General features: G+C 41.4%; 2 protein-coding genes across 2 annotated transcripts in view; one reads left to right on the top strand and one right to left on the bottom strand.

The window, feature by feature from the left end:
* etv4 (ETS variant transcription factor 4) overlaps positions 1–9,418 on the top strand; it is a 41,470-nt gene extending 32,052 nt beyond the window's left edge. The window contains exons 8-12 of the mRNA XM_014979886.2: positions 2,070–2,138; positions 2,788–2,835; positions 5,868–6,040; positions 7,942–8,043; positions 8,875–9,418. Of these exons, the coding sequence (XP_014835372.2) occupies positions 2,070–2,138; positions 2,788–2,835; positions 5,868–6,040; positions 7,942–8,043; positions 8,875–9,102 (620 nt within the window). The 3' untranslated portion in view covers positions 9,103–9,418. The remainder of the gene's footprint in view (positions 1–2,069; positions 2,139–2,787; positions 2,836–5,867; positions 6,041–7,941; positions 8,044–8,874) is intronic.
* A 3,627-nt stretch (positions 9,419–13,045) lies between these two features.
* On the bottom strand, positions 13,046–23,574 carry dhx8 (DEAH (Asp-Glu-Ala-His) box polypeptide 8). Its single transcript, XM_014979902.2, has 23 exons — positions 23,409–23,574; positions 23,102–23,187; positions 22,929–23,001; positions 22,734–22,825; positions 21,901–22,007; positions 21,380–21,772; positions 21,113–21,257; positions 20,700–20,906; positions 20,300–20,387; positions 19,854–19,951; positions 19,562–19,709; positions 19,036–19,217; positions 17,775–17,969; positions 17,501–17,686; positions 17,208–17,418; positions 16,937–17,118; positions 16,131–16,271; positions 15,867–16,022; positions 15,626–15,763; positions 15,408–15,536; positions 14,975–15,171; positions 14,712–14,891; positions 13,046–13,417 (listed from the first exon to the last, which is right to left on the bottom strand). The coding sequence occupies exons 1-23, from the start codon at positions 23,515–23,517 to the stop codon at positions 13,198–13,200; spliced, it is 3,663 nt and encodes a 1,220-aa protein (XP_014835388.2). The 5' UTR covers positions 23,518–23,574; the 3' UTR covers positions 13,046–13,197.
* Between the last annotated feature and the right edge of the window lie 225 nt (positions 23,575–23,799).

Genomic DNA, 23,799 nt, shown 5'->3' with positions numbered 1-23,799 from the left:
ACATGCCACCACTTTGCTCTCCATTTTGAAAACAGAGTCTTTGCAGTGTTTCGTCACTGCTGCCTTGTGTCACTTGAAAGACACAAACGGCCTTTCCACTCGGTGCACAATTAACCCCGGTGCTCTCGCTCACACCCTAATCTACCCATCACTCTCTGTTGTTGCCAGACATATCATTTACACTATGATCCAAAGTTGCTGCCCCGGAATGGAGGGCTTGATTTTCCCCAGTGGCATCTTATCGCAACCGCAGTTCTGCAGCTGCATTCCCCCAGAGTGAGTCACTCCAGTGAGAGCCACAGTCAAAGGGCTGTGCATTTCAGTTGTTATCCACTTGCTTTTCTCGGTGATGCACTTGATGGATAGCTGAAATAAAAGAATACCAGTAAACACACAGAATAGCCACTGACTCATCGTCTTTGTGTGTGCACAGACAGGTACAGAAAAGGAAAAGCACACGCACAAAGGTGAGCAGCTCAGGTAAAGGAAATGAGGCACAATGGCTTTGTGTAGCAAATACAGCTTTTTGAGTCAATCGATGATGTCCCCTGACAAGGTGCAGGGACGGGTAAAAAGTGCTACTTTTCTTGTCCTGGTCCTTGTTTAAATATACCCACGGCAGCAACAGGAGTGAAATGATGTATGATTCATTTGTTCTCACAATGCTAGTGGTGTTCATACAATATATGCGTATTACACACCACACACCCTTTCTCAAATGGGTACTGCAACATACTACTGTTTAATGATTTTTCCTAACTTGTGCACATCTGTAAAGACATCTGTAAAAAAATAAATAAATAAGTAAAATTTGCAGATCTATGATTTTGTCCAATTTGGTTTTATGTTTGTAATGTAAATCTGACTCAGCTCTGTCTTTGAGACTGAATCCCTTCTCTGCAACACCTCGACTTCTAGTGTACCCTTGCCCAATTCCGGTTTTGAATTTGATTATCATAGCTGCTTTCTTTTGCGAAGAAATAAACCCCACATGTTCTTCAGGAACGTTAATGGACGTTCCTGAAGAACATGAATGAAACATTAATTTCAAATCTTGACACAGATTCTCATTTGGATTTAGGACTTTGACTGAACTATTCTAACACCAATATGTTTTGGTCTAAACACCTGACTCCCTGTCCTTGCACAGGAAAATCCTCTCTGGCATGTCACTTCCACTACCTTGTTTAATAATGGGGATGCTATGTTAGGGTGATGTGCAGTGTTTATTTTATTCCTCAAATAGCATTTGAACTAAAGAGGTACACTTTGGTCTCATCCAACCAGATCAGGTTTTTAGCATGTTTGCTATGTCCTTGAAATGGCTTTTGGCAAACCCCAAACAGATCCTCCTATGACTTTTTTTTTTTTTTTTTCAATCAATGGCTTTCCACTCTTCCATAAAGGCTAGACTTGTGTACTACGCAACTAATAGCTTTCCTATTGCTATAGATTTGTGCAGCTCGTCGAGAGTAACCATGAGCCTCTTGGCTGCTTCTATGATTAATTCTCCATTTGTCCAGCATGTCAGCTCAGGTGGACCGCCATGTTTTCTTTGGTTCGGAGTTCAGCCATGCTCCCAGATGAAGGAATGCCCCTGGTGCTATTAGATCATTAGTGCTGTTGGGATGTTATTTTATATCCTAAATCTGCCTTAAACTTGTTGTATGTGTTCTCCAACAAAGTCTAAGACTGTCACAGAACATCGGCATTTATTTATTTACTTAGTGGTATCAAAATAAAAAGGGTCCGATTGAGATTTCTTTCCACACTTTTAGATGTTGTCCTTGAATTGAACATTTATTAACATCAGACCAAATGGATGTTCTGTTCTTGCAGCACATCAGTCTTAGCTGAGAAACGCAGCTCTATTTTGGAGGGAGGGGGGTTATCAGTGATACTGAATGTAGTCTCCGCGAAACTCCTCAAACTACACATTACAGTGTTTAACCCCTGGGCGTAAATAATCAAAATTAAGTTTAGGTTTAAGAACAACAACAAGGGAGGAGGGGGTGAGATAAGATCTATCTTGTGTTACTGACCTGTGGCTGTTTCTGTTTGTGTCTCAGATGTGCCTGGTTGTCCCTCCATGTACCACCACGCCGAGGGTTACCCAAACCCCCAACACAGCAATGATGGTAACAGTGATTTTTTTTCTCATTGTCTTGATCGACTTTTATTGCAAAAAAAAGAAAACTTTTTACATTTCGTCTTTAAACATTTTTCCCATTTTAAAATCTAAAAGCGTCACAGCTTCAAGTAGCCGATCGTCCCCCTCTACATTTCTTTCTACTATGGACCTTCACTCATTACAGCTCTGTGGTCATTGGGTAACCAGTGAACAGTGTCCATGTTTCCATTGGCCAACCAGTGGTGTGTTCATGTTTCCATTGGCAGAGGCTCAAAGCTCGCCCCTGCCTCATGAATCCTTGAATAAACACAACTCCTGGAAAAAGCAGAATAGTTCCCCAGCAAAAAAGGAAAACAGACCCTCCCCTTGCTCCCACTGTTTGTTGGACCATTTTTGGTCAAATTTGGCGTATCAAAGCTTTCTTAAATGCCTCAAAAAAAAAAAAACCTACTTCAACTACAAAATGTGCATTCCTCTTTTGAAAGCGTGTCATGCGAAGTACGTTCACCTTTCCCCTCAGTGTTATTCCAGTGTCAATGCATTTTTTTGTGAGATAGTATTTAAAGTTTAGCACACGTCCTGATTGCACAGTCGAGTTCTTCTCAGATCCAGGGTGCTGCTGGAAACTCTGACACAGCTCCCCTCTTGTCTCTCAGGCTATCTGTTCGAGAACGACTCCCGCGTTGTCCCAGAGAAGTTCGAAGGTGAGCGCACGCCCTTCATTCCCGCACATTTACACACACCTCAGTCCCAACAGACGAGCTGTCAGCTCGGGGGCAGCAGGCACCTCAGATGAGGTCGCTCCAATCTCTATGTCTGCATTGTAAAGAAACCCGAGATCCCTGACTGAGATGTAAACAGGTTTGTGCGCTCCAAAGCTTTACTAAGTGGATTTGGTTTCATCATGCGGAGCTCCTCTGTCACACAGACGAGCAGTTTCCCATGGTGTGGCTGTTTGTTGACGCTACAAGCGATTGAGTGAAAAAGCCCAAGGTGTCAGCGATGGCTGAACCGGTGAAGCGTGCGAGTTCTATGAGAGAGACAACGGCGGTAACTTAGCCACAGTTCTCATGTTGCTACAGTTGTGTACGACATATCCAGTAACAGGTAAACAACTGAGAAGCAAAACTGGAACATAGGTACGTCAGCCTGCTCACAGCTTCGTTCAAAACTGTTTTTTTTTTTTTTTTTCTAGTTCTTAACCATGCAACATTTAGTTTTATGTTGTCCAGTCATTTCTGATCATTTGTCAAATTCTGTCTTAGTACAGCAATTTGTCGCTCTGTATGTAAGATCAGAGCGACAGATGTTCCCAATACTGCCTACATTGGGAACATATGTAAAATATTAGTAAAATATCCGAAGAATTTCAGACTTGCTCATGATCCATAAAGGTCCATTTGATGCTTGATCTTTTTAGTAACTCTTAACTTTTGTTCAAACTTCTTGCATTCGGTGAAAAACAAAATTAACATTGACCGTCATATTTCAGACAAGTTCGATCTTCGTCAGGGTCACTTTCTGCAAAGCAAATACACCGTTTGCTTTGTTTTGGTCTAACTAGGTGAATAAAAAAAAAATCACTCTCATTAAACTACTTCCATCATCCTATCCATTATCAATGAAAGTAAAAAAAAATGGTGGTTGGAAAGATAATTCATGAAAAAGAAAAAAAGAATAACATTTTTAAATATTGAAACTGAACACATCATCACATACAGGTGCTGGTCATAAAATTAGAATATTGTGATAAAGTTCATTATTTTCCATAATGTCATGATAAAAATTAAATTGTCATATATTTTAGATTCATTGCACACCAACTGAAATATTTCAGGTCTTTTATTGTTTTAATTTTGATGATTTTGGCAAACAGCTCATGAAAACCCAAAATCCCTGTCTCAAAAAATTAGAATATTATGAAAAGGTTCTCTGAACGAGCAATAAAAATAATCATCTGAATCAACAAAGTAACTCTAAACACCTGAAAAAGATTCCTGAGGCCTTTAAAAACTCCCAGCCTGGTTCATTACTCAAAACCGCAATCATGGGTCAGACTGCTGACCTGACTGCTGTCCAGAAGGCCATCACTGACATCCTCAAGCAAGAGGGTGAGAAACAGAAAGAAATTTCTGAACGAATCGGCTGTTTGCAGAGTGTTATATCAAGGCACCTCAGTGGGAAGTCAGTAGGAAGGAAAAAGTGTGGCAGAAAACGCTACACAACGAGAAGAGGTGACCGGACCCTGAGGAAGATTGTGGAGAAGGGCCGATTCCAGACCAAATTAAATTTTCATCTCCATAAAACTTTTCAGCAGATGGAAGCATGAAGTGCTCCAAAATCTTCTGATAGCTGCTGCATTGATCCTGCCCTTGATAAAACCCAGTGGACCAACACCAGCAGCTGACATGGCACCCAGACCATCACTGACTGTGGGTACTTGACACTGGACTTCTGGCATTTTGGCATTTCCTTCTCCCCAGTCTTCCTCCAGAGTCTGGCACTTTGATTTCCGAATGACATGCAAAGTTTGCTTTCATCCGAAAAAAGTACTTTGGACCACTGAACAACAGTGGTCCAAAGTGCTGCTTCTCTGTAGCCCAGGTCAGGCGCTTCTGCCGCTGTTTCTGGTTCAAAAGTGGCTTGACCTTTGACCTGGGGAATGCGGCACCTGTAGCCCATTTCCTGCACACGCCTGTGCACAGTGGCTCTGGATGTTTCTACTCCAGACTCAGTCCACTGCTTCCCCCAAGGTCTGGAATCGGCCCTTCTCCACAATCTTCTTCAGGGTCCGGTCACCTCTTCTCGTTGTGTAGCGTTTTCTGCCACACTTTTTCCTTCCTACTGACTTCCCACTGAGGTGCCTTGATATAACACTCTGCAAACAGCCGATTCGTTCAGAAATGTCTTTCTGTTTCTCACCCTCTTGCTTGAGGATGTCAGTGATGGCCTTCTGGACAGCAGTCAGGTCAGCAATCTGACCCATGATTGCGGTTTTGAGTAATGAACCAGGCTGGGAGTTTTTAAAGGCCTCAGGAATCTTTTTCAGGTGTTTAGAGTTACTTTGTTGATTCAGATGATTATTTTTATTGCTCGTTCAGAGAACCTTTTCATAATATTCTAATTTTTTGAGACAGGGATTTTGGGTTTTCATGAGCTGTTTGCCAAAATCATCAAAATTAAAACAATAAAAGACCTGAAATATTTCAGTTGGTGTGCAATGAATCTAAAATATATGACAATTTAATTTTTATCATGACATTATGGAAAATAATGAACTTTATCACAATATTCTAATTTTATGACCAGCACCTGTAGTAGTGAATTTTCTCATTACTAGTGTTGTTTCTAAAATATTCAGAAAATCTACTCCAAGATTTGAGCTACTTCAGAGTGAGCTTTTTGGATTGTTCAGCAGAAGCCAAAATCAGTCAATGTTTCTAGAATTTAAATTTTTATTTTATTGTGTTATGGACTTCAATATCGAAATTATTCACGCTGTTTTAGTTTGTTTACTCATATGCATTTTGACGCTCACTGATTTATTTACAGTGACTTGCACTTTAGACACTGAGGCGTTTTTTTTTTTTTTTTGAATAAGTGAGAAGCCTGGGAATCACGTGGAGAAGCTGAGACACCTAAAGCATCATAAGAGCACCAATGTGTGACTACAATGAGTCCTTTCTGGCTTCTTCTCCTAAGACTGAAGCTTTTTTTCTATGTTCCTCACGTCCAGGCGAGGTAAAGCAGGAAGCAGGCAGTGTCTTCCGTGAGGGAACGCCTTACCAGCGACGCGGCTCTTTGCAGCTCTGGCAATTCCTCGTTGCCCTACTGGACGATCCGGGGAATTCCCATTTCATCGCCTGGACGGGCCGCGGCATGGAGTTCAAGCTCATTGAACCAGAAGAGGTAGATCTGAATTCTGAATTTATCTCAAAAAATGCAAAGTTGGACAAGCCATGAACAGTGGTTCCAAATGCTACTCATACTACCAGAATTCAAGGTGACTCCTCAAAGTCACAAGGGACTTTGTGGAGTCTCCTAGAAGAGGCCCAAACTTCATCAGTTGCCAATTTCTTTTAAGTAAACAGAAACAAAGATATTAATTAAACTTTTCTCCATATCATTTGAATATGGAGACCTCATTCGCTATGGATGACAGGAGGAAACAGATAGAATAACATAAGAGCAAGGCAAAGAGGGAAAATGGAAATCACATGTAATTAATCACTTTGTTTTGATCAATTTTACGTACAAGGTGTTTTTTTATTTTTTGCTTTCAGCAGATGGTATTTTTCCTGTGCAATCCAACATAAACGGTTGTGGTCTTTGAGAAAGAAAAGCTATTTGCTGGCGCTGTAATTTGCATACATTTCAATGGACATTCCCTCAATCCATAATCCCTCATTTTAATGTAGGCAAACTGAGTCAGCACATGTAGAGATGCTATTTACATGGTGAAGCTGTTTTAAGAGCAAATCTGCATCTGGGTTCATAATCAGCAGAAATAAAGAAAGCATGTGGGGAAAATCCACTCGTATTGTGACAGTCAGCAAAGACCAACTAGCTGTTGATGGCAGCTCGTCGCAAGACCTACATAAAGCTCTCTGGAAAAGTTTCAAGTCATTTGTCATTTCTGTTTATTCTTCTTTCAAGCAGTCGGGCTTTCTTGTGAACCTGGATGGTCTTGCTCAGTAGTCCCCCCCCTCCCCTACCCCCGCACTTTCTAAAGGTTTGTCCAAGGTTTCCATTGGACTTGACATATGTAAAATGCTAGGAGTGTTTAAATCGTTGCGCTCAATACTGTAGCTGCTTAAATCTTCAGATTTGAATTAATACGGGTTCGCTTATGTTTGCAGAAAGAGATGAATAATTGAAGCGTTCAGTTTCAGGCCCATTACTGTACAGTACTCTGTTCACAGATCGAGTTAATGGCATTCATGACTAATGTACAACAGAGATATGAGCAGAGCAGAGGAGTTATTTTGGGATTAGCTCTTCTCTACTTTTTTTTTTTATCCCGATTCCAACTGTTCAGAGTGGCATGAGTCCACCTTCCCTCACCGACTCTGATCCCCCACCACCCCCTCCTCCACCCATTTATTATTCACCAACATGAAACACAATGAATTGATAAACAAAGGACAACCACCCCCAATCTCTCTCACCTGAGAGACATTTACACAATGTTTAAATCTGCAGTTTGATTGGTCCATTTAGGTAGTTTCTTTCTTTCTTTCTTTTTTTTAAGACAGACAGGTCCATATTGTGTTTTCCATTATCTCTTTACTGTACATTAAAAATGAATGGGCTAAGAGTTTTACAGGAGCAATTAGGCCTGAGAGCGTACTCAGAGATCAAACGGGGCAGCTGGGTGATGAAACTCGTCTTCTTCAGTTGGGACTCTTAGAGCGTCCTCCCTCCCCCCCCGTCCCTCATGATTCCTCTGAAGTGTTTGTCTCCCTCTCTCTTGCGTGTCCTTCTACCAGCTCAGCTGAGAGTTTAATTTAAGACTTTAGCAATGTTTCACAGCTGTTCATTGACAGCCATTGCTCCCCTTTTCACTGCGAAACACTGCGGGACTCTGGTTGCATTCAAGTGGTAATGGGTTACATAAAAAGGAAGTGAATCCACATGTGGGGACTCGCCCCAGCCTTGGGTTGTTGACGCAGTTGAACTTGAAGACCAGACAGGAGTTTGGTTTGCCACTGGGGGCCCTTAGTGGTCATAGTGTTGAATTACACCTGTGATTTATGAACATTGACGGAAAGAAAACTGGAAAGTGGATGACTGACTTTTCTTTTCCCCAGGTTGCCAGACTGTGGGGCATGCAGAAGAACCGTCCAGCCATGAACTATGACAAGCTTAGTCGTTCTCTGCGCTATTACTACGAAAAGGGAATCATGCAAAAGGTAAAAAAAAAAAAAAAAAAAAAAACACACCCGCTAACAGGGAATGCAAGAAGCTTTCATAACCTTAAAAATTATTCCACATTATAACGACAAACGTCAGTGGATTTCTTGTGTCAGAGTAGCGCATAACGGTGTATGATTGCGAAGTGGGGATAGTGATGCATTCCGTCAGAAATGAAAAACTAAAAGGTGTGGCATTCATACAAATTCAGCACTCAAGTCTCGAATACGCCTAAATTTAGATCCAGTGCAAACCAGGCCCCATAAGAAAGCAAGCTGTTCATATGTTCACATGTGTGTAATTACATTTCTGCATAAATCTACCTGTTCTGTGAAGTACCTCAGAGGTCAAGGAGGAAGTCGTGGAGAAATTTATGAGACGGCTAAGTTATAAAACAGCATCTGTGTGAATATCCCACAAACCAATGTTTGTTTCATAATCTCAAAAAAAAAAAATTAAAGAGTGCGATGCTGCTGCAAACCTACAAATACATGGTAGACTAGACCAAAGGAGGCTCAAGAGACTTACTGTAAAATACATACGGCTTAATTGCAATGAAAGGTGACGCTACAAATTCATGGGGCATCTCAATATGAATGCACCTTGTTGGATTTCATTTTAATTTGTAAAAAAATAAATAAATAAATAGTGAAAATCTCATGTAATATTCCTTCGACACTACTATTATCTACCACTTTGTGTGGGTCTATTGCATTACCTCCTCACAAAGCCTTTCTGTTTTATTCTATGCTGCTCACATTAACGGAGCATTTATCCCCCCCGCCCCCCCATCATACAATCTCATTTGCGTTTTCTCTCTCTCTCTCCAGGTGGCGGGGGAGCGTTATGTTTACAAATTTGTGTGTGAGCCCGAGGCGCTCATCTCCCTGGCCTTTCCTGACAATCAGCGGCCGAGCCTAAAGGCCGAGTTCGAGCGCTACGTCAACGAGGAGGACACGGTGCCGCTGTCGCACCTGGACGAGGGAGTGCCCTACACCCCGGAACAAGCCCCCCAAAACATGGCCCACCAGCCCTACTCCAAAGGCTACATGTACTAAAGCCAGCCCACCCGCATTTCCTTCTACACCCACCTTCAGAAAGTCCTTCTGTTGTACCAACTCATCATCGTCATACACACCCTGAAGCCCCAACCATGCAACTCTTGCACATTTGCCCACCCATCCACTTGTATATAAGGCTATGGTGTTTTTTGTTTAAATTAATCTCATTAGGGATTTTTGTTTTGTTTTGTTTTCTTTTCTTTTGTTTTTAAAAGCTGCATTCCTCCCACATCTGAGGCCTATTCAATACTTAAACATTAACATGGTTCAAGAGATTGCTTAATAATAAATACTCATAATAATACCCCTCAAATTTGAGTCCAGACTGTTTTTTTTTTTGTTTTGTTGTTGTTTTTTTTGGTTTGTTTCCTGATGATGATTTGGATTATAAATGGGTCAACCTGACATTTTGAGTAAAACATGGGTGGGGGGGTAGCAGAACCAGAAGTTAGGAAGCAAAAACATGTTCCAGAAATTTTTAAAGATTCTACTGTAAATGGCCACATGTGCCACTTGGAACCTATAAAAACTCCTGGTAGTGAAATACATGTCAGCCTCCTCTATCTGGACTGTCGATTCGGAAGAAGAAACCTTCAGAAATATATGCTGAAGATTGCCCGCTGCTGTTCAGTCCTAAACATTCACCACAAATGCTTATAAATTAGAGAGAAAAATCTACCTAAAGATTTGTCTAAATAAATTAGGTAAATCTTAAAATTACTTTTGATTGCAGACCTCCCTGAAAAGATTCAGCTTGTGGGCCAAAGATCTGCAATTGTGTCTCATTAAACGATTAAAGAATGTTACCTCTATTTATGAAGGCACCGTTTTATTTTTCAGTATTTCATTAAAAAAAACTGAATTTAATATTCATGCAGCACGTTTACTGAGACACTGGTGTACTGCTTGATCTTTTCCGCAGGCTGTCACATTCCAACCACAAACTTTAATACAAATCATTTGAAGTTTTTTGTGATAAAGCAATACAAAGTCGTGGAAAGTGAGTGGAAGGAAAATATAGCATTTCCTCACTTTTTTTTTCTTCTACAAATAAACATTTTAAGTGTGTTGTGCCCTTGTATTCAACACTTTTACGCCTAAGGCTCCGAATAAAATGAAATGCATTTTTAAGTCACCGAATCCATACGTAGAGTTCACTTGTGACTAAATCACGGCATAAATCCAGCTGTTCTTTGTAGGATTAGTGTTTGTTTGTTTTTTTTTTTTAGAGAACTTCAGAGCACAAACAGCAACAAGAAGACCAAGGAACACAACAGAAGTGTGGGGAAAAAAATAATCCAGGGCTATAGGTTATCAAATATTAATCCAAGCTTCAAACATCTCACAGAGAGCACTGTTCTATTCATCGTCTGAAAATTAAGTATGGAAAGCCTACCAAAACCTGAATGTCCACCAATTAATCTGGCACACTTTGACTCTGGGGTCAAAGTGTGCTCATTACCTATAGGCGGAGGTGACCCACCACCTGCTGGTCACTGTGGGTACAGCAATTTCTTTTAGGTTTCATCTCCTTTCTTCTCAAAAAGAAAACAAAAAAAACATAGAATTTCTGAGAAAACTATATTTTAGTTCAGTTCAAAAACAGAAATTCACATTCGCTCTGAAAGGAGGGGAAGCAACGAAGAAGCTGAAGAAGCTGGCAGTTCAGAAAGCGCTACATCCATGCTTGTTTAGTGGAAGGAAAAACAGCGGTTATAAAAATGAACGCAAGCAGCAGGAATAACGGCCTTTTTAAGGATTGTGAAGGTTCCAGAGTCCGAAGGAAGAGCGGAGAGGCACCGAATTCAAGTGCAGAGCGTGAAGGCTGACAAAAACTAGCGGTGCCGTTACTTTCACCAACTTCAAAAATGTCTAGTTTCGTCTATTAAAACAAACTTTTTTTCCCCACCCCTCACAAAAATAAAAAAGATTCCCTTTGACAAACATCCCCGTCTTCCTCTGTACATGACGGCAACAACAAAACGGACCAACCTTAGGTTCCAGCGGCGGCCGGCAGTGTTTTCCATTCCGCTCCATCAGGAATAATTCACTTACCAACAGGATTTTGCAAAAGTCAAACTATGAGTCAGATGGCAACCATGGAGTGGAGGGAACTTCCCCTGGGGTATATAAAGACTGAGTCATATCTGTGTTAACTGTCTGATAATCATCTCCAGCTGTGACATGGCAACGTCGGAACAGGCCCACTGCAGGAAATCCAGTAAAATAAAACTCATCTCGACTATTAAATATCGGATACAATAGATTAGTTTAGCTTTTTTAATGACTTTACAGCTGGATGTGGCAGATGAGACGAAAAGATTTGAGCATGCGATGCTGATGCTGGAAGAGCATTTCGGAGATGGTTGTGACTGACGAGAAAAAGGCTCCGAGCAGCAAATTGGGCTCTTAAAACTTTGGCTGGTTGTTTACCCCCACCCTCTGCCTGAGTACCGTTGAAAGGGAAGAATTTGAAACAGTTATTTTTCCGTATATCATGATAAAAAAAATAAAAAACCTTAATTAGAACAGGTTTAGCCCTTGATGACCAAACTTACACTCATCTTAACCACTTTAGCTTTTAAATGTAGATCTTTGTGGTTGTTTCTCCACAAATTAGGAGACCGATTTCAGTTTTTCATCACCTAATTTGGGATTCCTGACACTAAATCGCTAAAATATATAAAATATATAACTAGTAATAGGAACAGGGTTCAGTTTGTGTCGTTACTACAGCATCAGGATTTTGTGATAGACGAACACAAAGTAATATGATTGCGAAGTGGAAATTGTATCCAACCTCCTGATAAACGAAACTGAGACTTCAGAAGTCATCTAGTCAGTAAAGAGAAAAGTAAAAATGTATGTTGGCATGTACTTACCTTCGTGTTCCACCTTGAATACAATCTCCACAGTTAAACATGGTGGTGGTGTCATCATAATGTGGTGATGCTTTTATTTCCAGCAAGGACAGGGAAGCTAATCAAGTGTTGATTGGATAATAGATGAAGTCAAAAATGAAAGATTGGTAAAAAAAAAAAAAATTATAAAAGGCTGCAGAAAGATTAAGACTGGCTTTACCATCCAATAAGATGATGACGGTTAAGACCAAAGGATATTATGGCCTAGTCAAAGTGCAGACCTAAATCCATATAAAACCGTTCTCGAATTTTTTTCTTCCACTTCATAGTTGCGCACTACTTCGTGATGGTCTGAGACATTAATAAGTTTGTAATTACATAGAAGGAATTAGACAAGGAATAAGCAATGCAAGGAGTTAAAATGGTTTTTGTTCATTTTAATAAAAATGTAGAACATGTCTCTACTGACCTAATTAGTTTCAAAAGTACCAATTAAAAAGATAAAATATGTTGCAGAGAATCAAGTCTGGTAATCATTTGAGATATTCTGACAAACTAGAAAAACCAAATGTTCATATTTTGATACACTTATTTCTTACTGAAATTCCACTTTTATTACGTTATGACAAAATCAGATAGACTTTTTAAATTTTCTCCGTACAGTGGGGGTGGGGAGGAAGTCATTGGTTTTACAGTCATCCATACACTGATGAAGATATTTCCCGCAATTATCATACAACATGTCACAACATTTGACCGTCTTCTTGTTTTGAAAAATAAGAGCTAATCACATTGAAGATAAAATGCCAAACTCGATTTGCATCAGGAGATTGTTTGGACTCAACAGTTTACAGAGTAAAAATAAATAGGTCATAGTTTTGGAATATATCCGTATTAAAGACTTTTGAACTACTTGCAAAACAAAAAAGTTTTCTAATTGCTGCTTTGTTTCTTTAACAAATAAAAAAAAAAAAAACAATGTTTTCTGACATGACATGAACATTTTTGACTAAATTTAAATCATTGAAAGTTTTCGAGTCAAAGAAAGAAAATTTACAGTTTTTACACGTAAAAAAAAAAAATAATAAAAGAAAATAAAAGAAAATACAAACCACAACTGAAAGCTGACTTGTGACAGGGAACCCTAAACCCATCAGTGCTTGTCCAATCCTGGCACACCTCCACAGTCCTGAAACAAAATCCATGCTTCGGATTTGCGACGTCACACGGCTCAGCGGCGTCTGAAGGCGCGCGAGATTCTCCAGGCGTTCGGCTCCTCGTATCGATTGTACAGCGGCTCGAGGCGCTGCTGCTTCTTCTGCTTGCTGAGGCGAGTGGGATCAGAGACTTTGAAGAAGGCGGGCGCGAATTCTACGAGCCAGCGCGGATCGATGGTGGTCACCTCCCTCATGTACTCCTTGGTGGTCAGCACCAGCTCATGGTACACGACCCTGCGAGGGAAAAAAAAAGGCAGGATGTTAGACGCTGACACCTTTAAATGCAATTTGTTTTCTGTATTCTAGAGACCTTTGATCGCTGTTCTCTGGATGTTTAAGCATGTTAACAAAACAAAACATTTTCTTATAAATGTAGCCCCTTTCCATCGGGCATATACAAATGCACCTAGAGTTATTCAGAACCCACGGCAAATTAGATTTATTAGCGATTTTGCAAGGCAAAACTACACAAGATCTGCTTAAGACAGTTGAATAAATATAATATAACAGAAGTTTTTCTTAGTTCAGCTCATAATCCTACTTTCAGCGAGTGCTGCTGACTCAACGTGATTTCCCTCCCTCCCCTGAGAAGAATCCTTCACCACGGCAACCTTTTGCTCATTTTCTTTGGTCTCACACACCTGATGCAACCAATAAAGGTCTTCATTGTTACATCAAGTATGCTTCAGAGGACTCTAAAACACATGGAGACTTTTCAGAAATGACTAAAAGTCGAGAGGATTGTCCAAGACATTTATAGACACATAGAGGACTGCCAAACAAGGAAAGAAAAAGGCCCTCAATGTTCCTTAATAACTTACTGGAAGTACAGAATAAAGTTTAGAGTCATAGGAACTATGGTGATGCCACCTAGTGGCAGAAAGAGGAAGTTATTAACCACTGCCATCTACTCGTGTTGAGTCATGTAACTTGTTGATGTTTTATTACAACTGTTAGTTTCTATATTTTGCCAATAAACCTAAGTGGCAGTGTCTTCCAACCAGGGCCAACCCTTGGCAGAGGCAGTACAGGTAAACACCAGGCACTGGAGACTCCATAAATGAGGAAAGGAAATAAAAAACACTAACTATACTTTTTAAAAATAATATAATTTCCTAATATTAAAGATTCTACTCAAGTTAGCTGGATAAGAAAGAATATGAAGTACTGCGTTAATAATAATGATACTTTACTTAGCTCCCGCTCCTTCACAGGTGAGGAAGGTTCCTTCATACATCTAACTAATCACAGTATTTTCAATGTATTTTTAACTTATGTTTGATTGACTTTTTTTTTTCCTAAACTAAAAACTAAAAATCTTTCCTAGGGTACCAAAGTGGCTAGAGTCGGTCCTGGTTCCTGTCCATGTGTTGCGTTTTTTTACCCTGAGTGTTCATAATGTAGATGGAAAAAAATAAACTTAGAAAGACCTGCAGAGATGCTGATAACAAAAAGATCTAAATTATGCTAAGTGACATTAGCATAAATGGACACTTTGTTTCTACAGAGATCTAAGATGCGGTCGTACCACTCAGGCTGTCTGTTGAACAGGGCACTTGAGGGGTGGATGTAAACAACTTGCTGGTCTATGAGGGTCCTGTAGCCCTCCTGGGGATCCTTCTTGGCAGCGTTCCTGAAGAAACCGCTGCAGATGGCCTTCTGGACCCGCACCGTGGCTTTGCCGCAAGACACCACGTCCAGTTTATGTCTGGAGGAGGAGAAAGACGTTCGATAAAACTCCCAATCGTACGACTCCGCATTCTACCACTTGACAGCGAAGGCAAACCGAACCTGTCCATAATCCCCAGCATCTGTTTGCGAATATCCTGGGCTCGGCGCAGGGAGCGAGCCTGGATGAAGTTCTCGTAGCACCAAGGGTTGGAGAACTTGTTGTTCTTCCAGGAGTTGTAAACGGCCAGCAGAGTGAGGTGGTCGCCCTCAGGCTGGTGGAACTTAGCCTTCTTCTGGTCAGCCAGGGCCTGCTTGTCCTGCAGTAAGGAAAATCTTTATTGGGTTAACTGGGTTCAAATATTTCACATGGAAAACTAGACGATGTAATGGGTGTAAGAGAAGGGTCAACAAAAGGATTCACTTACGGGTTTGCAAAGTATTAACAATTATTTCCTCCTGAGCATTTTTTTTTCTTTTCAGAATCTCAATATGGGGAGAAAAAAAAAAGGGCCGAACTCACATCCCAAATGTTTTAAGTGTGAGGGTACTGTACCTTGGGCCTGTAGAAGACGTTCTGAACAGATAACATCGAAACAATGGTCAGCATCTCTTCACTGCAGCCCAGGTGGACGGACATGATCAGCATCTTGCACAGCATGGGCTCCAGAGGAAACTCCGCCATCTGGAAGATGGCAAAGTGGCGCCAATGTTTCATTTAAACAAACAGCACTTTAAATGTTCGGAGGGACAGGTGTGTGTTGGCATCCTCACCCTTCTACCCAGGCGTGTGAGCAAGCCCTCGTCATCCAGAGCTCCTAGAGTGTAAAGCTGCTCCATGGCTGTGATCAGAGTCTCCATGGGAGGAGCATCCATGAAGTCAAAGGAGAGGAGGTCGTTGATGCCCATAGCCTGACGGAGGAAAAAGAAATGCGGCCGAAAGATCAAAACTCAGCTAATAATAAATGGGTGTTTATTAAGATGTGATCGGTGTAAAATAAAGACTTTGTTTAACCTTTAGCGACAGCACGGTGCTGGCCAAGTTAGTCCTCTGGATCTCAGGAACGTTGGTGGTCAACATCTCGTCTCTGTAGGCTCTCTCCGTGTACAGCCTGTAACATTTCCCAGGACCCGTCCTGCCGGCGCGCCCCGCCCTCTGCTTGGCCTGGGCCTGAGAGGGAGACGGATCGAACGAGGTTTGGCTTCAGCGTCCTGAACGACGGCAATCAGAAAACCTCACGTGCGCGCCCGTCCAGAAAAATCCAAAGCCGGCTCTCACCTGGGAGATGGGAGTCACCACCAGCTGATCGATGCCGGTCTTGGAGTTGTAGACCTTCTGCTTGACGAAGCCCGGGTCCACCACGTAGTAGATCCCGTCGATGGTCAGAGAGGTCTCCGCGATGTTGGTGGCAATGACAACCTGAAGAAGTGGGGGATTTATTCGGAACGGATTCTATAAAGAAATAGTGTGCAAATGCCGTGCAACGATTTAACGTCTTAAGTTGGCCGTTAATTTACTTGATTTTTCCTTGGTTCCCATTTCATGCATTTCCATTTTAGGATCAGACGGAAAACAGTCAGTTCACTTTTTTTTTTTTTCTTCTCTTTGTTAAACCACTTAACTCTAAACTATGAATCATTCCGATTTAAATGTCTCAAGTTCAAGTCAGCTCATTAGAGAAGAAAAATGTGCAACAAGTTCAGAAGTCAGATGTTAAGTTGTTTTTTTTTTGTCACAAAAAATCCAATATATTGAAGTTTGGGTCTAATGTGACAAAACAAAAAGTTTTAGCTCAACATGAGTTTGTAAAACTATTTTAGCTTTGTTCATTCGATATTTTTACTTTAAAAAACACAATTTCATTAGAACAAATAAATAGCGCATCTTTGTCCTAATTAAGAAAGAACAGAAATGATCAGACAACCTCAAAATGAAACATTCATGTCAAGGGAGACAGAAAGAGTACATTTCAGGATTATTTTTGCAAAAGTGAAAATAAACATCTGCAAATGCTATCATAAGCTCTTATGTATATATTTAAATAACCATCCGTGGGTTTTTTTTGTTGTTTTTTTTAAAGGTACCTTTCTGCTTCCTGGGGGAGCCGGGTCAAAGATTCTGGTCTGCATCTCGCTGGGCAGAGCAGAATACACAGGGAGAATGATGAGTTCAGGGACATCGGGTCCAAGAGACTTCATCCTCTCGTAGAGAATCTCACAGGCGGTGTCGATCTCTTCCTGACCGGTTAAAAAGACCAGGATGTCGCCTGCGCAGAAAGAGGATGCACAACAACAACGTTTACAGCGTGATATGAAAATGGCGCCAGCGAGTTCTTCCCCTCGCTCTCTCTCGTACCTGGAGGCTCGGTCAGATGGATCTGCATGACGGTGATGAGGCTGGCGTCCAGGTAGTCCGTCTCAGGTTCTTTGGTGTAAAGAACCTCCACTGGATACGTTCTGCCCGGGATGGTGAAGATGGGGGCCTCGTAGAAATACTGGGAGAACTTCACGGCGTCCAGCGTGGCCGAGGTTACGATCAGCTTCATGTCTGTGCGCTTCTGCACCGTCTAAAGTGAAACAAAATAATCAGAATCAAAGGCTTCCACCTAGAAAGAAACCCTAAAGAACCGTTCTCTCCGGGCAGTTTACCTTCTTGAGGAGACCGAACAGCACATCAGTGTGGATGGTTCTCTCGTGAGCTTCGTCCAGCATGATTATGGCGTACTGGCCCAACTCGGAGTCGATCAAACACTCCCTCAGCAACATACCGTCTGTCATGTACTTGATCACCGTCTCGGGGCTGGTGCAGTCCTCGAATCGGATGGTGTAACCCACCTGCAGGAAGCAAATAGAACCTCTGGATATTAAGCCAGAGATGCCTACAGCATAATGAGAAACATGTACTGTAGGAGCAGCAAGTTACCTCCTGTCCCAGACAGCAACCGTACTCCTCAGAGACTCGCTTGGCCACCGACATGGCGGCGACACGTCGCGGCTGCGTACAGCCGATTTTGCCCCGGGTGGTGTAACCCGCCTCCGCCAGGTACTGAGTGATCTGGGTGGTCTTCCCGGAGCCCGTCTCTCCGATGACGATCAGGATCTGGTTGTCGTGAACAGCCTGCGCCGGAGCGACACGGAGGAGATGTCACGGGAATCCCAGCTGGTTTTATGTTCAACCAAAGAACCGAAACAAACCCAGCAAGTGGAAACGGACCCAAATCATCCAGCTAAGAGCTTGATTAGTCCGGCTAACCCATTTAAGTACTACTAGGTCAAACAGACAACAGCACTAGATGTTGTTGCTGAATCAAGAAGGTGAAGAAGTAAATACTATTCAGTGTCAATTAGGTGCTGGGAAAAAAAATTCAGAGTAAGAACAGGGACGGAAGTAGCCATTTAAAAAGGAAATTATTCTCTACAAAGTATTTGTAAAACTCATTGTGTCCGTATGTTACAAAATCTTAAATATTCTTTTGTTATTGGACACATAAATAGCAAAGTGTCTAATAACAAAAGAATTTCTGAACTCTTATTTTCTACAATAGTTTAAGATTCATTCATGCAAGGATGAAAGTAGATTAGAAGGAATTTCAGTTTCCAATTTTTTTTTTGCTGTGGTGGAACTTTTTAGTTCTGGAAACGTCTGAACCAAAGTTTACTGAAATCCTCTCTGCTCTGACAGATTATTAACGACCGCTCACGGGAAGAAAAAACACGGAGCAGATTGGATCCGATATCGGGATCGGATCCAAAACTCAATTCATTCTCGGACCGGCTGTTGAGCCCGGGCCGCCAATCCGCCCACCAGTCCAGACAACACGGTCCTGTGCGACTGGAGGTCATATCTCGACTGATTTTGACTCTGGATGACAGTAATATCAGAATGAATAGATCTATTTTATTAGATATGGCCCATTACTTAAAGTTTAAATATAATGATGGAGCCTGTTAGGGAAGCCTGGCGTTACTGGACAGAACAAAGACCACTCTGCTGCTTAATGTCACTTTCCTTTGAGATGAAAAAAAAAAAGAAAAAAGAAAAACAGAAGATGGATATGAAGCATTTTGTGAAAACATTTGCAACAGTAGCAATCATCTTAAAACTGTTACAGTTAAACCAGAGCTGTAGAGAAAGACACTGAGATCAGAAACCAACATTCTGGTTATTTCGTCTCTATAAGCACCTGAATGAGCTGCTCCTTTAGTTTATAGATGGGCAGACTCTCCCTCTGCTCCAAGATGGACAGCTGGGTCTTCTTTCCGTACGAGGCCTTGTTCCCTCCAAAAGCATGTTTCTTCCATTCTGGAATGTCATTGGGCATCATTCCGATTCCCCTCATGTTAGCAGCGATCTGCCTGCCGTCCACTGCGGGAGAAGATTTATGAGTTTGTTACGGACAACTTTAAACACGGCAACTAAAACCAAGACACACCAGACGGATCCCAGCTGGCTCAAAAGGGTCACAAAAGGGACGATAAACAGAAACAAACTGCAACGTACGGGAACCAAATAGGGGCTGCAGGAAGTTAGACAGGCATTTCCTGCACAACAAGAATGAAATCTCTCCGAAAACTAACAAACCCAAAGAATATCTACTTCCAAAAACCTTATATTAATCTTGTCCTTTAAGTTCAAATTTAAAGGTGACTTCAGTAACAATCTGTGCATCCTAGAAGTGGCTTAACGTGGATATCTGAGGGATTCCTAACCGTCTGGCAGCGGGTCGACCCAGTGTTTGTTCAGCCCCATGGGGATGGAGTCCATCTCTGCCTCTCGAGCCGCCTGCTTTAGCTCCCGCCTCTCCTTAGCCAGAGCGCTTTGCATCATGGCCGCCTGCGACAGTGAGCCGTCTGGATTCTGGGAGCAGAGAAGAATACCCGATAAATCCAAACATAAGTGTGCTGAGGAAACGCCACGTCACAAACTGCACGAAATGGGCAGTAAATGAGCTCTTCATTTATTGAGCGAATAAAAAGACGACCCATGCTGAACGATGAGTACCTTGACGATCTTGACGGGGCTCATGTCCATGCTCTGTTTGGTGTGTCCCCTCAAAAACGGTGGTTCCTCTTCAACAAGCTCGATCTCCAGGTCCTCATCTGTCGACGGTGTCAGGAAAGTCACATAAAGTATTTGAAAACATTGTTTTGCTGAGTTTGAATATGCTACAATTCTAGCAAATTAATTCAGAAGCATTAGATGATGTGCTAGTAATTTAGGGGATAACCTGGAAGTAATAACTGGTGACACTGCACAACAAATGATGTGCTTAGAAATGCATTCAGTTCTCTATGGGAACCAGAATTTTTTTCTCTCTCTAAAGTAAGAAGGAAATGAACACTTTTTTCAGTTAGATGAGAAAAATAATAATTAGCTTAGATTTTTTTTTAAAAATCTGATAGTATATTTATTGTATGAGAATGAAGGAATAAAAAAAATTCTGTTACCCTCTTCATCGTCCACCTTAGGGAGGATTCCCGTCTCGTCATCGAAATCTGGGAACTCTTCTTTGGACAACACGTTTGCAGCGATCATCTAAGTACAGGAAAGCCACAGGAATGACGTGACAAAATGCTCTCCACATCAAACAGGTTCAATTCAAGCTTTATGTCATTTTACAGTTAGACGTATAAATCTATTATAAAAAAAAAAACAGTTCAGGAATAGTTAGGACATAAAATAGAAAATACAATTTCTAGCATCAGCTGCAGATCATTTACTAAATTAAATTGCGGAAAGCATCTGGGTTTTCCTCCAGTATTGATGCCGCTTCATAAAACACTCACCTGTTCATCTGTTAACCCCAGCAGGCTTTTTCACTTTTTTTTTTATCTACAAAATCCTGACCTGTTTGATCTCCCACTTCTCCGGGTCAGAGATCTTGGTGAGCCTCTTGCGCTCCAGCGTGTCGTCCTGCTCCAGCTCGGGGGCGTGACCCAGGTTCAGGTTGCTAGGCCTGTCGGGGTTCCTCATGGAGACGTCCTCGCCTCCTTCTGGGCCCATATTCCTTCTCCTGTTGGGGTTTAGATCTTCTCCTGTGTCCTGGTCCACATCCTGGCAGGATAAATAATAATAACGAGACAAGCTGGTAACAAAGTTTATCACTCACTCTAAATAAGATGTCAGTAATGTCTCAACATCTTTAATTCACGATCTTAATATCTAATTACAGGAATTATTTTTTTAAAGCTCAACACCAGATTTTTTTTTTTCATAATTATGCATGTATTTTCTTACACAGAGACACCCTTTGTTCTTACCTTCATACTGAGGCTCGTCTTGGAGCCGGTGAACGACAGCACCTTTACTTTCACTCGTTGGCCCTTGCTGACGACGTCCGCCACGTTCGCAACGCGACCCTCTCTGCGCAGCTCAGAAATGTGGACCAAACCCTCCCATCGTTTTCTAAACTCCAAGAAAACAAACGAAGAATGAGTTCAGACGGAGTGAAATTAAGCAGATCGAAGCTTTTACTTATCGGTCGTTTTCAGTAAGTAATTTTTGGTGCCGGCTTCTTTCGCGCTGACCTCAGTCCCTCCAGCTGAACAAAGCACCCAAACTGCATGATGCTGGTCACTTTGCCATTGTAAATGTCGCCGACAGAAGGCTCCTCGGGAGGAGGCCGGTCCACGTGTTTGTCTTTCCAGCGATCAGAGTCTTTATCCAGGTCTTTCTTGGGGCTGGGTGAACGATCAGACCAGCGGGAAGACTTGTCCTTTCTTTTACCACGATCTCTGTCCCGATCTCTGTCCCTGTCCCTGTGCCGGTCCCGGGAGCGTGACCTGGATCTGGAACGCGATCGGGAATGGTGCCGCCTCTTCCTGTCTCCTCCCCGGTCCCTGTCTCTGTCTCTGTCCCGATCCCTGTCTCTGTGCCTCTCTCGTTCTCTACTTCGGCTGCGATGCCTGCTTTTTTCTGACCTGTGGGAGGAAAAGGGGAAGTCCAGATCAAAGCAACCGTATCAACTTTGTCCTTCCATTTTAGCAAAACCAGAACTTTGAAAAAGTTTCGTTCTTGTTTCATGTAGTTACAACTAAATGCGTCTTACTTGCTCTTGCTGACTTTGGAGTCTGCCCCGCTGACGCTGGGCATAAACATCTCTAGTTCCTTCATCGCATCAGCAGCGACTTTCACATCGTCTTCATCCAGAATCCGCTACAAAGTTTAAACGAAAACAAATTTAGATTTTCAGACTTAGGATAATATTTGTTTTTCTGACAACATCTTTGGAAAATATAATTTATCTTTGATGAATACATTGGTTAAAATAAAAACAAATTCCTCTGTTTTCCAAATAGCATACATGCATATAACAAAAACTACAATATAATTTTGTTTTTACTTCAATTTTTTAGTTCAAAAACACAATAGAATCATTACACACAGTGGGATATTTGTCAAGAATGTATATAATTATTTTGATAATTATTATATTTTGCAGCTAATAACTTTCAGCTCCTTCCATCCATTCAACTTGAAAGCAATGTGCTTTGATAAAGAACTTAGTGAACAGTCAGCTTTTTTACCAATAATTTATTGCTAGTCAGGTCAGATGTTTTCTGCTTGAATGTGTAGATATTTTTATTTCAATTGACTTATGTAGCATTGAAACTTTTTGAGAAATTAAAAAAAAAAATTTTTTCCATTAGCTGCAAGTCATTCTCGTAAATAATTAAACAAAAGAACGCTAGAAATATATCAATCCTTCATTTTTGAAATTGGATTGCTGAATAACGTAAAATTATGGCTCAGACTAGTTGAACTGTAAAAAAAAATTAATTAAAAGCAGCACATTCATTAAGAGGTCATTCTGTTTCTATGAAAATTTTGTAAAGAAATAGGGACAGTGATGCAAGAGACACAAATGTGAGCTTTGAGTACCTTTGGTGATGGATCGTTGGGTTTACACAGAGCAGGAAACAACTCCTTCAACCTGTCTTTCTCGCTTTTTGGCTTGATTGAAACATCAGATGCTGTAAGGTCAATAAATAAAAAATCTTTAATTGGGAGGCTTTTTAATTCAAACAAGTGATATGTTAGCAAGAAATGCCCACGATATATTAAGTTCAGACTTACCTTTACTTGTCGATGCCTTAGAAGGAGGTCGCATCGTCTGGATGAGTCTGAGCAAGTTGCTGATGAGAGAATCCTGCAAGTTAAACGCAAGAAAGCAGGGTTAGTGAAATTAATGAACCGTTTAGGCAACAATATCTTACTTTGGCTAATAATTCCACGATCTGCTGACTTACAGTGAATTCGGCTCCATTTTCGAGTAAAAGTGCTTTGAATCCATCGAAGCTCGGCTGTTTTTCAGCAAGACTGATGACAAACTCAGCTGACAGTGAAGCAAAAGACAATAACGTTAGACTGAACTTAGTGTTCACATAAACCAGTGTCAAGGGGGTCGGAAAAAAGAACGGTGGAAACACTGAGCTATTTTTTCACTGGCGGTGGAAACACTTAGCTAGCTTCTCTGTTAAAATAGGGACAGTGAAGCTAACAGAGAAGCTAGCTAGTCTAGGTTACGAACTTGGAAGAAAGTTAAAAAACACACACCTAAATCTTTGTCATTAATTCCCAGATGGTTGTCGAGCTCCGTGCAGACCTTCGACACCAAGGACAGATATTCCAGCTGCGATAACTCGTCAACTCCGCCGTCTGCCATTTTCCACGAGTCTTGTTTTTGTTCAACAAACGTTGACGACGGCAGACATATTGGATGTAAAAGCAATTTCCTTTTCCGTTTTAACCGGAAACACATTTGCTGCGCTACCCACTGATGACCACCTGATGGCGGCAAAGACGTAAAATAACATAAATGGCACTGTATCCTTCACGAAGAGCTCCGTAAGTGTAGCCATGCCCTTTTTTAATGGGGTTTTCACCTGTGACCCAGTTAAAGCTGGACTGTGGGGGTGACCTTGTAGCGTGGTAAAATAAAAAAACA

This window comes from Poecilia mexicana, unplaced genomic scaffold (genome assembly GCF_051168715.1).
Source record: "Poecilia mexicana isolate PSO_F unplaced genomic scaffold, ASM5116871v1 scaffold_19, whole genome shotgun sequence".
In the NCBI taxonomy this organism is placed as follows: domain Eukaryota; kingdom Metazoa; phylum Chordata; class Actinopteri; order Cyprinodontiformes; family Poeciliidae; genus Poecilia; species Poecilia mexicana.
Note: the sequence above shows the minus strand (reverse complement) of the source record. Positions and strands in the feature narration are given on the sequence as shown.

Excerpts from the sequence above, each read along its gene's own strand:
- dhx8 (XM_014979902.2), bottom strand. The coding sequence starts at position 23,517 with ATGGCAGACGGCGGAGTTGACGAGTTATCGCAGCTGGAATATCTGTCC. Across the intron at positions 20,907-21,112 it reads AGACGAGCCTCAGTATGAAG|GATGTGGACCAGGACACAGG; the intron begins GTAAGAACAAAG and ends TTATCCTGCCAG. Across the intron at positions 14,892-14,974 it reads ATGCTGGGGATTATGGACAG|ACATAAACTGGACGTGGTGT; the intron begins GTTCGGTTTGCC and ends CTCCTCCTCCAG.